Genomic DNA, 13,104 nt, shown 5'->3' with positions numbered 1-13,104 from the left:
TTTTGAGCGAGACTGGCCCCGACAGGCAGGAGCTGATGGACCAGCTATAGTCGACACAGTGAAGTCGCTAAGCTGGACTATAGCAACATTGTAAGTTTTTGACTATTTTAGCGCCCTGCCATCGTCGCTCTATGCAAAATTGAGTATATCAGCCTAGTCAAGCCGCCAAACGAAACAGTTTCTCAAGTCCATTGTAGTTCATCATTATGACATAAGCAACCATGAACAAGTCTTGAAAGTGATGTCTTTATAGAGTCAATTCATATCTCTAATCCCAAGTGCCGTCCGACAAGAACGCCTAATATACTTTGCACGAAAGGATGTCTTGCGGTTTCTTTTTGTAACCCCAGCTCCTCGCCATGCAAACTTGGAGATGATGCGGCCGATCTAGAGTTTTTTTCAGACGTCTAGTTCGCCCAACCCCATCGCACAACCCGGAATCAAGCACAAAAAGCCTGTGCCGCTGTCATGATGCCGTCCTGGTACCATGTCCGTTCTCCTCGGAATGCCTAGGTGTTTGTCCTCATGATCATGATGTGTCCACCAGACGGACAGTGCTCACGTTCATTCCGCGGGTTCCCGAGGCTCCTTGGGCTCTCTCTGCTCCCGGCCGCCGCGGCCACCACCACGGCCGCCCCTGCCGCCGCGACCGCCTCTCCTGTCGCCGCGCTCGCCCCTCTCGCCGCCCTTGGTGTCGTCCTTGTCGGCCTTCTCGTCGCTCAGGACGGCGGTCGCTAAGCGCTGGCTCAGGTCGATCTGTGTGCGGATGCTGTTGGCCAGGTAGGAGACCATGAGGACGTCCTGGATGTGGTTGTTGAAGTCGTGCTCGATGCTGGCGGCGTCGACCTTGGGGGCCAGGGACAGGGCGGACATGAGGTACTGGCCGATGGCGTTGTTGGGCTCGCGCTCCTCGTCGAGGATCTCGCCGATCCAGGCCGAGACGCGCTCGAGCAGGTCGATGCTAGACTCGATGGAGCGGACCAGGCCCTCGACGTCGGAGGGGATGGGGGCGGTGCGCGACTCGGTGTCCTTGGCGGAGGAGATGAGCTCGAGGGCGGAGCGCTCGGCGTCGTTGTAGGAGACGCGGTGGGGCACCTGGATGAACATGCAGCTCTCGGCGGCGCGCTCGGCGTTGACGGCGACGGGGGCCGAGATGTAGGCCTTGAGCTGGACGTCGGCGCCGGGGTCGGTGGAGACGGTCAGGTGGACGGCGGGGTGGGGGAAGGTGCCGGTCTCGGGGCTGGCGAAGAAGTTCTGGATGAGGGCGCTGAAGCTGTTAAGTTCGTGCGAGGTGGTGTACCAGCCCAGCAGGGTCTCGCGCGGGGAGGCCTTGAGGTGCAGGGTGAGCATGTTCTTCTGGTACTCGACGTCGACCTCGACCTGGTCCTCGTTCTCGGTGTGGGGGATGGCGAAGGCGGACGAGACGGAGAGCTCGCTGCCGTCCTCGGAACGGGATCCTATCAGGGCGCCGATGACACGGGAGGAGGTGGTGGGCGTGGCGGGGGCATCGCGGCGGACGGCGTGGTCGAGGATGGAGAGGATGGCCTGTGGGAGAGAGAGAGAGAGCCATCGCGTCAGCAGGAGTCTCAGGGATATGATGCCCAACAGCAACAGCAGCAAGGAGGTCAGTATCATACCGTCGGCTGGATGTTGACGGAGAGCGGGGCAATGTTGCTCTGCAGGTTGGCGACGGGGGCCAGAGGCCGCGACAGATGCAGGAACGACTCTTGATCCACAGCCATGATGGGTGGTTCGTAGGACGCCAGGGGGGGAGATTGACTGGATCTGGTCGTCGTCGTCGTCGGGGGGCCGTGGTGGTTTGGCGAGAGGGAGGGAGGTGTTTGATGTGGTGGTTCGCTGGTCGGGTTCCTCTGGCTGGGCTCGGATCACGGTCTTTCTCATTCGGGGGCCCCGGTTTTTTTCTTCGTCCTCGTCTTCCCTGTGGTGCTTCTACTGCTGGTGGTGGTGGTGCTGGTGTGCAGCCAGACCAATCCCAAGGCGCCGACGGACGAGTCGAAATTTCGGGCGAATTTTCAACTTTGGGCAGCGCATTCCCAGCGGGCGGGCGAGGGGTTGTGCGCGCTATGATAAGATAAGCCACGACAGCCCAGGACAGTCCAAGTGGGGGCAAAGAGCAGAACCAGACCCAGACGTCGTTCCAAGGTTGGACGTGGGGACCCGTAGAAAGTTTGGCTGGCTGCGTAGCACAAGGCTGAGGAACGACTGGGGTTCTTTTTCTGCGAGGCTGATGCTTCTTTTTTTCCCTTTCTCTGTCGCTATGAAACATTTACATGTGATTGACCAAGGGACCTGAGTGAGCCATCTTGTGAGTCGCGTCGCATCGATATACAGCACAGACCCAACACAGCCCAGCCCAGTCAAGTCGCCATGCCGCCTCGGGGAGGAAAGTTCTCCGCGGGCGTCAAGCGCCGTGCACCGGGTGGGAAAGGTGGGAAGGGCGGGAAGGGCGGGAAAGCCGGTCCGCCGACCAAGAGAAAGGCATACGGCCCCAAGTTCGATAGCTCGCGCCTGGCCGAGATAGAGTGAGTGCGATTTCTACTTCTACATCTACACCTGGCGGGCCGCCTCTCTCTGACAGCCAACCAACCAACCAGGGAGTCAGATAGTGAGGCATCGGAAGATGACCTACCGTCGGAGGACCCTTCTGACATAGATGACGACGATGATGAGGACTCGGAGGATGAGGATCAGGGCGCCTCGAAGAAGGCTTATCAAGCCCTGCTGCAGAGCTTTGCCAAGGCACAACCGCCCCAGGCAAAGCGGAGGAGGCTGGACCCCTCGCAGGACCAACCCATGCAGTCTGAGCAGGACCTAGAGGACAAACCAGCCCAGGGAGATGACGTGGATCACGTAGACGAGCCCGAGGAGGACCCGGCCGATGAGGTGCCGGTGGAAGACCAAGACTCGGACGACGAGGCCCCAGACGACACTGATCCTTTCGAGACACATTTTGCTCACGCCGACGAGGCAGACGTGTCCAGCCGGCTGAAGGCGATTGAGAAGCACGAGTTCTCCACGGCCCAGGTCGAGTTGAACAAGTGGAGGGTCACCAGAGTCCTGCCGGGCAAGGACTCGGCCCAGTCAGCCCGTGCCCCGGCCACCATGTCGTCGCCCGCGGAACTGAAGCTGAAGCAGAGAGTGGGCGAGGCCATATCGAAGCGACCCTCCTTCGACAAGCTCGAGCAGGTCCTCTACCCCCTGACGTTCGGCTACAACGACCTCCTGTTCTGCGGGCGCACACCCAAGAACGCAGACAGCATACGGCAGATGGCCTGCCTGCACGCCATCAACCACGTCTTCAAGACCCGGGACCGCGTCATCAAGAACAACGCCAAGCTCGCCAGGGAGGGCGAGGACACCGACTTCGAGCCGCGCGACCAGGGCTTCACGCGCCCCAAGGTGCTGATGCTCCTGCCCACGCGCCAGTCGGCCGTCAAGATGGTCAACGCCATCTGCGCCATCTGCACCCCGGACCAGCAGGAGAACCGCAAGCGCTTCGACGAGTCGTACCTAGACCCCTCGTCCAAGTTCTCGGACGACCGGGCCGAGGACTTCCGGGAGCTGTTCGAGGGCAACGACGACGACATGTTCCGCGTCGGCGTCAAGTTCACCCGCAAGACGGTCAAGTACTTTGCCGCCTTCTACAACTCGGACATCCTGATCGCCTCGCCCCTGGGGCTGCGCATGGCCATCGGCTCGTCCGAGGAGACCAAGGACAAGAGCAAGAAGCTCGACTACGACTACCTGAGCTCCATCGAGATGGTCGTCGTCGACCAGGCCGACGCCCTGCTGATGCAGAACTGGGAGCACGTCGAGTTCATCCTCGAGCACCTCAACCTGCAGCCGCGCGAGGCCCACGGCTGCGACTTCAGCCGCGTGCGTGAGTGGTACCTGGAGAAGCAGGCCCAGCACTACCGCCAGACGCTCGTCTTCTCGGCCTTCAACACGCCCGAGCTGTCGGAGCTGCACCGCCAGTGCGCCAACTGGGCCGGCCGCGTGCGCGTGCAGCCCGAGTACGCCGGCGCCATCCAGGCGCTGGGCGTCAGGGCCAAGCAGACCTTCTCGCGCTTCGAGGCCCGCTCCGTCGCCGCCGAGCCCGACGCCCGCTTCGAGTACTTCACCTCGGCCGTCGTGCCGGCCCTGGCCCGCCGCGCCAAGGACGCCCACGGCACGCTGGTCTTTGTGCCGTCGTACCTCGACTTCGTGCGCGTGCGCAACTACTTCGCCACCTCGGCCGCCGTGCAGAACCTGACCTTTGGCGCCGTGTCCGAGTACGCCAGCGTGCCCGAGGCGTCGCGCGCGCGCTCGCACTTCCTCAACGGCCGCCACCAGGTGCTGCTGTACACGGAGCGCGCCCACCACTTCCGCCGCTACGCCCTGGCCGGCGTGCGCCGCGTCGTCTTCTACGGCCTGCCCGACAACCCCGTCTTCTACCGCGAGATCGCCGGCGCTTACCTGGCCAAGAGCGAGGCCGACGCCCGCCTCGAGCCCGGCATGGCCCACGTGCGCGCGCTCTTCTCCCGCTACGACCTGCTCAAGCTCGAGCGCGTCGTCGGCAGCCAGCGCGTGGGCAAGATGATCCGCGAGCGCGGGGACACGTTTGATTTCATCTAGGACGATATAGTTGGCCTGTACAAAGAATACAATAGTAATGAGACCAGAGCCCAATTGGATAATGTTTGAAGTTGATGGGTAGCATGTGCCTCCCCCCTGGCTAGGTGCATTTAGCATTGTACAATTGGTACATTCTACAAATATAGATCTCTCTTGTACAGCGTATCGGATCGCATCTCGACCAAGCCCGACAGGCGTAAATATAGTACAGTGTCGTTCTCTTCCCACCCCTCCTCCTCTGCTGCTCCCGAGGTATGCAGTCAGCCAAACAAGAGCCCCCGTCGTCGTTCGGCCGTCCTCTACCGCAGAACGCTGATGTTCTTGTTCTCGCCCTTGCCGCGCACCACAACCTCCTCGTCGACATCGGCCTCGTCCCGGCTCTGCGTCCTGCTGCTGGCACCCTTCTTCCCAGCACGGGCGGTGCTGCCCTTGGGGTCCTCGGCGAGGGCGGCGATGCGGTCGTCGCGGCGGGCGCGGCGCTCGTCGGGGGTGGCGCCGAAGCCGAGGCCCTTCATCTGCTCGACCATGGCGTCGAACTCGGCGCGGCCGCCGGCGCGGAAGCGCGTGACCTTGCGGCGGTTGAGCTCGGTGATGGCGGTGGGCGCGCGGCCGAGGCGCTGGTCGCGCGCGCACGTCGCCGCCGTCATGTGGAAGCGCATGTCCTTGGGCCCGTCGACGAACTCCAGGATCGCCGTCGGCGCCTGGTCGTACGTCGACCGCGGCTCCGTCCGCAGCACCCGCGTGTACCCGCCCGGCCGGTCCTGGTACCGCTGGCGCAGCGTTGTGAAGAGCTTGGGGAGCAGGTCGTGCGGGGTCTGTTTGGGTGGGAAGTGGTCAGCTCGTCCGTCTGTCTGTCTGTCTGTCTGTCTGTCTCTCTTTGTATCTGTCTGCCTTTCTCTGGGCTTTGTGCAGGAATCCAAGCCCCGTAAGACAGTGATCATGAATCAATTGAGCATTTCTGTTCCGTTTACCAAGAGATCTCATCTCCATTTCTTGCCTGCGTCGTTTCTTTCGTTCCTTCGCCTTCCTCATTCCAAGTGTGACCCTCCGGGCAGATGATATAGGAGCGATAGAGAGCGGGATGGGAGACGTACAAAGAGGATACCCTGGGCCTTCCGGCGGGCCGTCTCGTTGTTGCGCTTGGCGAGGGTGATGAGCTTGTCGGCCATGCGCTGGGTCTCCTTGGCCTTGGCCCAGGTGGTGCGGATGCTCTCGTGCTTGACGAGCGACGTGACCAGGTTGCGCAGCAGGGCCATGCGGTGGGCGCTGCCGCGGCTCAGGTGCCGGTACTTGACCAAGCCGCCGGCCATCGTGACGAACGGGCTGGCGCTCTGCCTTAGCTGGACGGTTCGGGGGTTCGGGGGTTCGGGGGGCGACGGTGAGGATGTATCCGAGGCCGGTGGCGGTCAGTCGGTGTCGAATGGAGGGTTCGGCGTCGCTTTCGTTTCGTTGGCACACGCCTCTTGGGAAGGGTTGTCCTTCTGTCGTCGGTCCGGGTCGAGCTTTGGGAGCTTCAGCCTCGCGCTTCCAATTGGTCGACTGGGTTCGACGCCAGGATGGAAATTTTTGGGCAAAGCCGCATCCCGGGGCCTGGGCGGGCCGGGGGGTCGGTCCCTTGTTTTAGCGGCAGCTCTCGGCCTAAAGTGACCTAGTGCCTACCTGTAGTGCTTAGTGCCCGATGGATGCCAGCTTCACATGCTCACATTCACCAAGCACCAAGTATGCCATGATCTTGGTACTTTGGCTAGCGGTATGCATCAAAGCCTCCTTATGCACTTGAGTTGTGGGCATCATTGACTGGCTAAGCTACGACGTTTAGAGGTTCAGGAGGGTCGGATATGGTCTTGCTTCGAGAACAAAAGCAGACGATGCATCATCGAGCCTAGTGTGTTCCTCTCTCGTGGCACATGCTCATGCAGACATGGCCAGGTTATAAGTGGCATGGTAAACGGTTTACCTACAGCTCTCGCGTTTCCTGTAATTCCTCGAATACATATGGTGGCCTACGCAACTTGACAAGTCGCCGTGGAAATGGTCGTTCATGCCTGCTGATCTCCCGTCATTCTCCTCTGGTACATGTTCCACGTACATCACGATGTGAGGTCCGAGATTCTGCAAGTCGCCATCAATAGTGTACGCCACTTCTTGGCCTAAGACACAGAGCTTGTGGATCCGCTTCCGCCCGAAGAGACTCTTGTGGTGCGCCAGCATGACCGTACTGCCTGCAACATGGTAGGTGCCAGAAATCCCCTGAATGCTTTCGTTTGAACAGTCGTCGTGGTTTCCGGGATCTCAAAATCGACGCTGCCATCTATCGCCATGGCTTCTCTCCCGAAATCTTTCCAGGTAAGCTTCAGTGAATATTGACAGAGGTCCTCGAGCATTAGCAAGTGCCCTGTTCATTTCATACCAAGGGCATAGTATTGGGCATGTCAGTAGTTTCCAGAGGGTTCGCCGCCCTTTAATTATGACGTCCACAGGGGCCGCTGTTCTCTGTGTATGAAGAAAGCGGGCGCTTCCTAATCTTGTCGATCGGCTCCTCGGGCTCATATAGAGATATAGCGTACCTGCTAAACTCTCCAACGCGGATCGCTCATAGTTTTCACCATTCTTGACCGCCTCCGTCCCGCCCCGGCGAGGCGTATCTATAGATGTTATTGTGATAGTAACTGCTTCACAACGTGATGGCTTATCCTAATTTTGATTACATATAGTCATAAGGGCAGCTTTGCGTCATTTAGCTATGGCTTCCTTCATACCATTGTCACTTTATTAAGCACGCTACCAACATGGCAATCTCTGTTTCGTACCTGAAATACGCCATGTGTAGAACGGCATGGAACAAAGAAAAATGTCAGAGCCGGTTGAAGCCCAAGCCAGCTTTGGCAACAGGATGCGGTCGTCGTACAAATAAACCGTACTTGGCAGTAATCGCAACTTGCAAACAAGGTGGCAGTACGAAAAGAAGTTCGTGTTTGGATCTTCAACAGGTCGATAAGACGGTAGGATTGGGTTTGTGCAAAGAAAAGGCTTGTAGTATTGAGTTTACGGAGCATTAACCGACAAAGATACACTGCGTACTTGGGTACAAAGCGATCTTGAACAATATTCAACGTGATTCTCATAATTGCTAATTACTCCACCGTCTGTTATTACTCATGATTGCACAGTCGCGAAAACTGAGCTAGTCGACACCCATATTTTCGCTGACATCCACATCTTCAGAGCGCAGACCTTCTGGCCAAACCTCCTTGCCAGCAGCGTCACGCGTATTATCTGGCTTGACGAATCGACTAGGTCTCACAGACACTGCTGAAGTCGATTGGATATCGTTATTCATCGACGTCTCGGCTGTGTGACGAAGATGCCTTGGTGACCTCCACTACGCGGCGTCGAATTCGTTGCCTAAGTGCCAACAGCATGTCCGCCCCACCGCGCGCGCGCGCGCGCTTCCTAGTCAAATCATACTCATCTTGGCCACCTCACCATCGCTGCGTCGCCCTCACCACGCCTAAGGTAAGTAATCAAACAAATTACTCGACACCCGTGCGGCTACCAGACTTGAATGATGCACAAACGCAATGCGCACGCTTTCCTCTTGTTTCGCATTATTTGCCAGCCGGCTTCACTCCTCTAGTCGTACGCAGGACCTGCGCTTCTACTGTCGCGCTGTGTCAACTTTTAGTGGTGCCTCCTGCAAAACCCCTATCATCATGGAACCCTCGGTGCACGAAGCTATCTATCAATGGCACGAGGGAGTTGAAGACCTCGAGGACTATAGTCCAGGCGGGTTACATCCTGTCCACTTGGACGAGACTTACCATGGTGGGCGATATCGTATCGTGCACAAGCTGGGCTTTGGAAGCTTCTCTACCGTGTGGCTGGCCTGGGACACGCTACGGCACAAGTTCGCTGCTCTTAAAATTCTAAGAGCTGATGTATCCCAGAAAAACACAGAGAGTGTGATTTTGGCCCGCCTTGCCGCTGGCCAAGCTGAACATCCCGGGCGCAGTTATACCACAACATTAGTAGACAGCTTTTTTATCGCAGGTCCCAATGGTCGTCATCAAACAATCGTTACCGAGGCGGCTGGGTTCAGTGTTGCTATCTCCAAAGAACTAAGTACCACGTGGATGTTTCCGGTCCAAGTGGCGCGAGCTATAGCCGCACAGCTTTTGCTAGGGTTGTCCTATGTTCATTCGTGTGGCGTGGTGCATGGCGGTAGGTCACCCAGCATTTCATTCCATTATCGCAGACTGAGACTGACAGTAGCTCAGACATTCACACGAACAATGTGCTTTTCAAACACTCATGCTTTTCTTCGCAGTCCGTGGAGGAGCTTTACCAACGAGTTGGCGAACCGCAGAGATTGCCAGTAAAGCGCCTTGACGAGCAACCGCCAGGCCCCGAGGTACCGCGATATTGCGTGCCCTCCGCATCCATTGTTATCTCCGCCGAGGACGTTACCAAGGCCGACATAATTATCGCAGACTTCGGCGAAGCCTTTTTATGTGAAACCGGCAGTCGTACCGATGTGAACCTGCGCACGCCCCTCTTACTCTTGCCTCCCGAGGCCATCTTCCACGAAGGCGTTAATCAAGCGGCAGATGTGTGGACGGCAGCGTGCACTCTGTACGAAATTCTTGGAGAAAGGCCTCTGTTCGAGGGATTTATGGCAGACGAGGATCTTGTTGTGGCCGAGATGATCAGCACCATAGGTCGTCTTCCTGAGCATTGGTGGAGTTCCTGGGGCGCACGGCGAGATTATTTCCTTGAAGATGGATGCTGGGACACAAACACGACCAAGATGCATGAGCCGCGCTCTCGGCCTCTGGCCGAGCGATTAAGGATCATGGGCCGCGGTGATGGCACGACCAGCTCTGAATTTACCACGCAGGAGTTGGCTGCTATCGACGATTTGTTGGGCTCGATGCTTACGTACGAGCCAACTCGCCGCATCACAGCAAAGGATGCTCTGGACAACAGATGGATGACGCAGTATGGCCTACCGGCTATTGAACAACTTAATGCAACACCACCAACAGCCTGATCGGCGGGCCATTGGCTTCTGCGCGGAATCGCCATGGCAGAATCTGTCGAACATCTCGCCAATAATATTTCAAACGGCTCCTATCCGAGGCAGACATGCACCTCGCTGATAGGTCGAAAGTTGTCGTATTCCTTGTCCCTCTTTTACTTCCAACAGTTACGTGACACCCAAGAACTCATCCACCGGGCTGTCTAGCACGTCGTATCTGGCATGCGTGCCTACAATTTGGCGTCCACAAACTCGAAATCGAAGCCAGAATAAACAGGCACCGAAGTGCGTGCGATTTTGATATACGTAAGCTCTACCATGGTCAATGTGTTGGCATTGGTGATCGGACACTTGATAGGGCTTAGGGACCGCGCATGTCATTTATAGACACCCCTGGCCGTAACGAAAGCACATTGAAGTATTTATCTCAAAAGCTGAAAGTTAAGACATAATTACAGTTGTGAATACAACAGGCTATCAATGCAGGGGTTGGTGCGTGCAACGCCTCCGATTCTTATTTCTAATCCACAAATTAGCAGCAGAGCTTGATGCGAGCCGACAGCAGGACGTTATGAGCAAGTTTAAGAGAAATCCTCTTTGTTCAATACGCTTCACATACTGGGCTATTCCTTAAGAGCACTGAAGATGATTCCGTGTCTAGATATGAAATCCGTGGGTGCTTTCGGGGTCTAATAATGCACAGCCCTATTGGGCATCAACACCTGCTGTCGCACAGGCCCCAACTCTTCTATTGTGGTCGCAATCCACGTGCAGTGATCGCTGAGAAACCTGCAAGAACTTGCTGGAAGAGTCCCACTCTGATCAGGCTGCGTAGTTTCTTGATTGACTGGACAACACTCTGCAGCCGGATATAAATTGTTTACCCCCTTCCCCCTCCCCCTACGCCCCCTTCCTTGTGCGACAGAATCTTTTGAGCGAAGGCTGTGCATAAACTCCATGTGAGACCGATTGCATAATGAAGGAGGCTGTACCGTAGCCTGCTTTCAGATATTTCAAAATGAAACTTTCTTGTTAATGGACTTGCTTCGAGATCTCGGGTCGTTTCGTTATTCTGATATGTCTCAGCATCCGCAATCCAAGAAAATCTGCCCACGTACGAACGGTCACCATCAATTTAGCGAAAAGGTTTCCTCAACCAGCTGTTGGCGCCGCTGAAGCGATAGACATACAGGCAGTGATTGACCTTGACGTGCAGTCGACGAGGAATAGGGTAAGCGGTACTGGCAGTACCGTCTGTCTGTTGTCTGGCGTCAAGCACCCAGAGCCAACTCTGGCCTCGAGAACACTTGCGAAGAAGACAGCGTCCTTTCAAAAATCATCCACGACGACTATAAATTCTTCGACTCGGTCTCGGTGCCATAATTGCGCTAAGCATCGCGTAGACAGGACCCTTGAAGGTAGGGCAAAGGCGCTCCACCCATTGCGTATATGAACGTAATGTACCACTGCGCGAGCTTCAAGCTCACGACAGCGCAAGTCGTGGCCCATGGGGAGCTCTGTCCCGGCTTTGGACACGTGCTATATCCGGGAGACCTATTATTACAATCGGTCTTGCTCTCATCACTGCCATTCGGTTGGTAATGGATCCCTTTGCGCAACAGATCGTCTCGGTTTCAATGGAAAAATTTGCCCCTTAAATATTCACAAGCTCCTTTTTTACTACGAAAGTGGCAGATTCAATATCGGGAGGGTGGACCTACGATGGCGCAGTAGTCATGGCTAGTAAGTTAGGCATCAATTTCTATTTACTTCAAGCACTTACCTTTTCTCTCAGATCATGATAGGATCTACGCAGCTTGGAGAGCTGCATTCTTTGCTGGGCTTTATGGTATGAACCTGCCGAAAGAACTGTCGTGCCCCACCGGAAACTGTACTTGGGAGTCTTTCACTTCGCTTAGGGTTTGTAGTACGTGCGAAGATATCACAAAAAAAATAGCAGTTGTGCGAAATGGGTCACTGACTGACTATGGCATACAGTTTTATCTGCCAGGAGGGTTTTCTTTCTTCGCTATCAAATATCGAGTAGGACCTATGATGGCAAATGCCCAACACGATTCTCCAGTAACGGATTCGGAAAGAATCTCGCAGCTGGCAATTATTGCATCCCAATATGGTTCCCTATGGAATGATACTTTCTTAGAGTCGCGTGATGGCCTGGTTGCTTACCAGTGCGCAATAGATTGGTGTAGAATTTTATTTCAGAACTTCACCGTAGTAAGCACTGAAAAATTCCATTGAAATTGTTTTATCGAAATTAATGCACTTGTGCCAGCTACATGGAAATCTACAGCCATACTCCTACAATACCATCCCCCTACGGATTGCCACCGGAGGACCCAAAATGGATGAAATATTTAATTTGGAATTGTCCAGGGGTACAGAAGACTTCCACCACTTACTGAATCCTGATTTATTAACTTTCTCCGTTAGTATAATGGATCAACTAGAGATGGCTAAACTTTTTGACCAGACGTTCGCCCCCACCATAATGGATCAGTTTTTCTCTTTCATTATTCAAGGACAATTCAAGTCACTGAGCGATATACCACTAGTGATTTCCAATATGGGTAAGCACTTTCAGATGCTATACGGGTTGGACGGCGGAATGCGACAGACTCCCACGGCACTGTTTGGCAGACGAATGCTATTGTAGTCATGCGTTGGCCATGGCTGACACTGCCAATTGTTGTTATCACAGTGGGATCAGATCTATCCATCGCTACAGCAATAATGAATGCCCGTAAGGGCGTTCTTGTTTGGAAATCGTCTCTGAAGCCCCTGACACTGTATACCCCGCAGTCATGACTCCACACATGGGGGAGAGGACATCATGTGCCAAAACGGTTATGGCGGATAGAGAAGGAACAGATTGGTCGATGTTCAAGTTACTTTCTTCTAAATGGGTTCCGCGTCGGAATCTCTTTTTGACTTCTTGTAATTACGTGAGCGTCATAGTGTACGGTGGCTTCGTAGTCCGAATTTGTCACCAACATCCATCATCAATTCAGTACGCTTAATCACGTATAGTAGCACTTTAGCGTATCGAAATGCAAAAGCCGTTCTTTAGGTATAGCAAAGCCAAGGTCGTTCATACGTTGGTCGTCCCACAAGGCAAACCCGAACTTTCGCCAGTCATCGAACTTCCTGGAAAAGTCTTGCCTCATTCTGAAATCCCTTGAAGTAAGGATCCAGAACTTGAATGCCATAGAGTTACGGAAAAGGTAGCGCTCGCCTAGGGAGCAATCCTCATCTTTTTGACTGGGGAGAAACGGTTTTGAGGCGCAATTAGTGTTGAACTTGCTCCTGACAGTTCTACAAGATGGCCGACAAGTATACTCATGCCTGTTCCCACCCCTCGGATTATCCATGATGAAGTCATCAGCTGTCAACATCTGTTGTATCTCATATTC

General features: G+C 55.3%; 4 protein-coding genes across 4 annotated transcripts; 2 read left to right on the top strand and 2 right to left on the bottom strand.

Annotated features, from left to right (window-relative positions):
• Nucleotides 1-564: 564 nt before the first annotated feature.
• Nucleotides 565-1,742, bottom strand: JN550_002765 (uncharacterized protein; the record flags this gene model as incomplete). The annotated part of the gene is made up of 2 exons (XM_049314096.1): nucleotides 565-1,545; nucleotides 1,638-1,742. 2 exons carry the CDS (start codon nucleotides 1,740-1,742, stop codon nucleotides 565-567), a joined length of 1,086 nt encoding a protein of 361 aa, XP_049175290.1.
• Nucleotides 1,743-2,388: 646 nt separating this feature from the next.
• On the top strand, nucleotides 2,389-4,635 carry JN550_002764 (uncharacterized protein; the record flags this gene model as incomplete). The annotated part of the gene is made up of 2 exons (XM_049314095.1): nucleotides 2,389-2,543; nucleotides 2,616-4,635. The coding sequence occupies 2 exons, from the start codon at nucleotides 2,389-2,391 to the stop codon at nucleotides 4,633-4,635; spliced, it is 2,175 nt and encodes a 724-aa protein (XP_049175289.1).
• A 299-nt stretch (nucleotides 4,636-4,934) lies between these two features.
• Nucleotides 4,935-5,945, bottom strand: JN550_002763 (uncharacterized protein; the record flags this gene model as incomplete). The annotated part of the gene is made up of 2 exons (XM_049314094.1): nucleotides 4,935-5,450; nucleotides 5,730-5,945. The coding sequence occupies 2 exons, from the start codon at nucleotides 5,943-5,945 to the stop codon at nucleotides 4,935-4,937; spliced, it is 732 nt and encodes a 243-aa protein (XP_049175288.1).
• A 2,403-nt stretch (nucleotides 5,946-8,348) lies between these two features.
• On the top strand, nucleotides 8,349-9,685 carry JN550_002762 (uncharacterized protein; the record flags this gene model as incomplete). The annotated part of the gene is made up of 2 exons (XM_049314093.1): nucleotides 8,349-8,856; nucleotides 8,913-9,685. 2 exons carry the CDS (start codon nucleotides 8,349-8,351, stop codon nucleotides 9,683-9,685), a joined length of 1,281 nt encoding a protein of 426 aa, XP_049175287.1.
• Between the last annotated feature and the right edge of the window lie 3,419 nt (nucleotides 9,686-13,104).

Source organism: Neoarthrinium moseri (assembly GCF_022829205.1).
Source record: "Neoarthrinium moseri strain CBS 164.80 chromosome Unknown scaffold6_Wmoseri_CBS_16480, whole genome shotgun sequence".
Lineage (NCBI taxonomy): Eukaryota > Fungi > Ascomycota > Sordariomycetes > Amphisphaeriales > Apiosporaceae > Neoarthrinium > Neoarthrinium moseri.
Note: the sequence above shows the minus strand (reverse complement) of the source record. Positions and strands in the feature narration are given on the sequence as shown.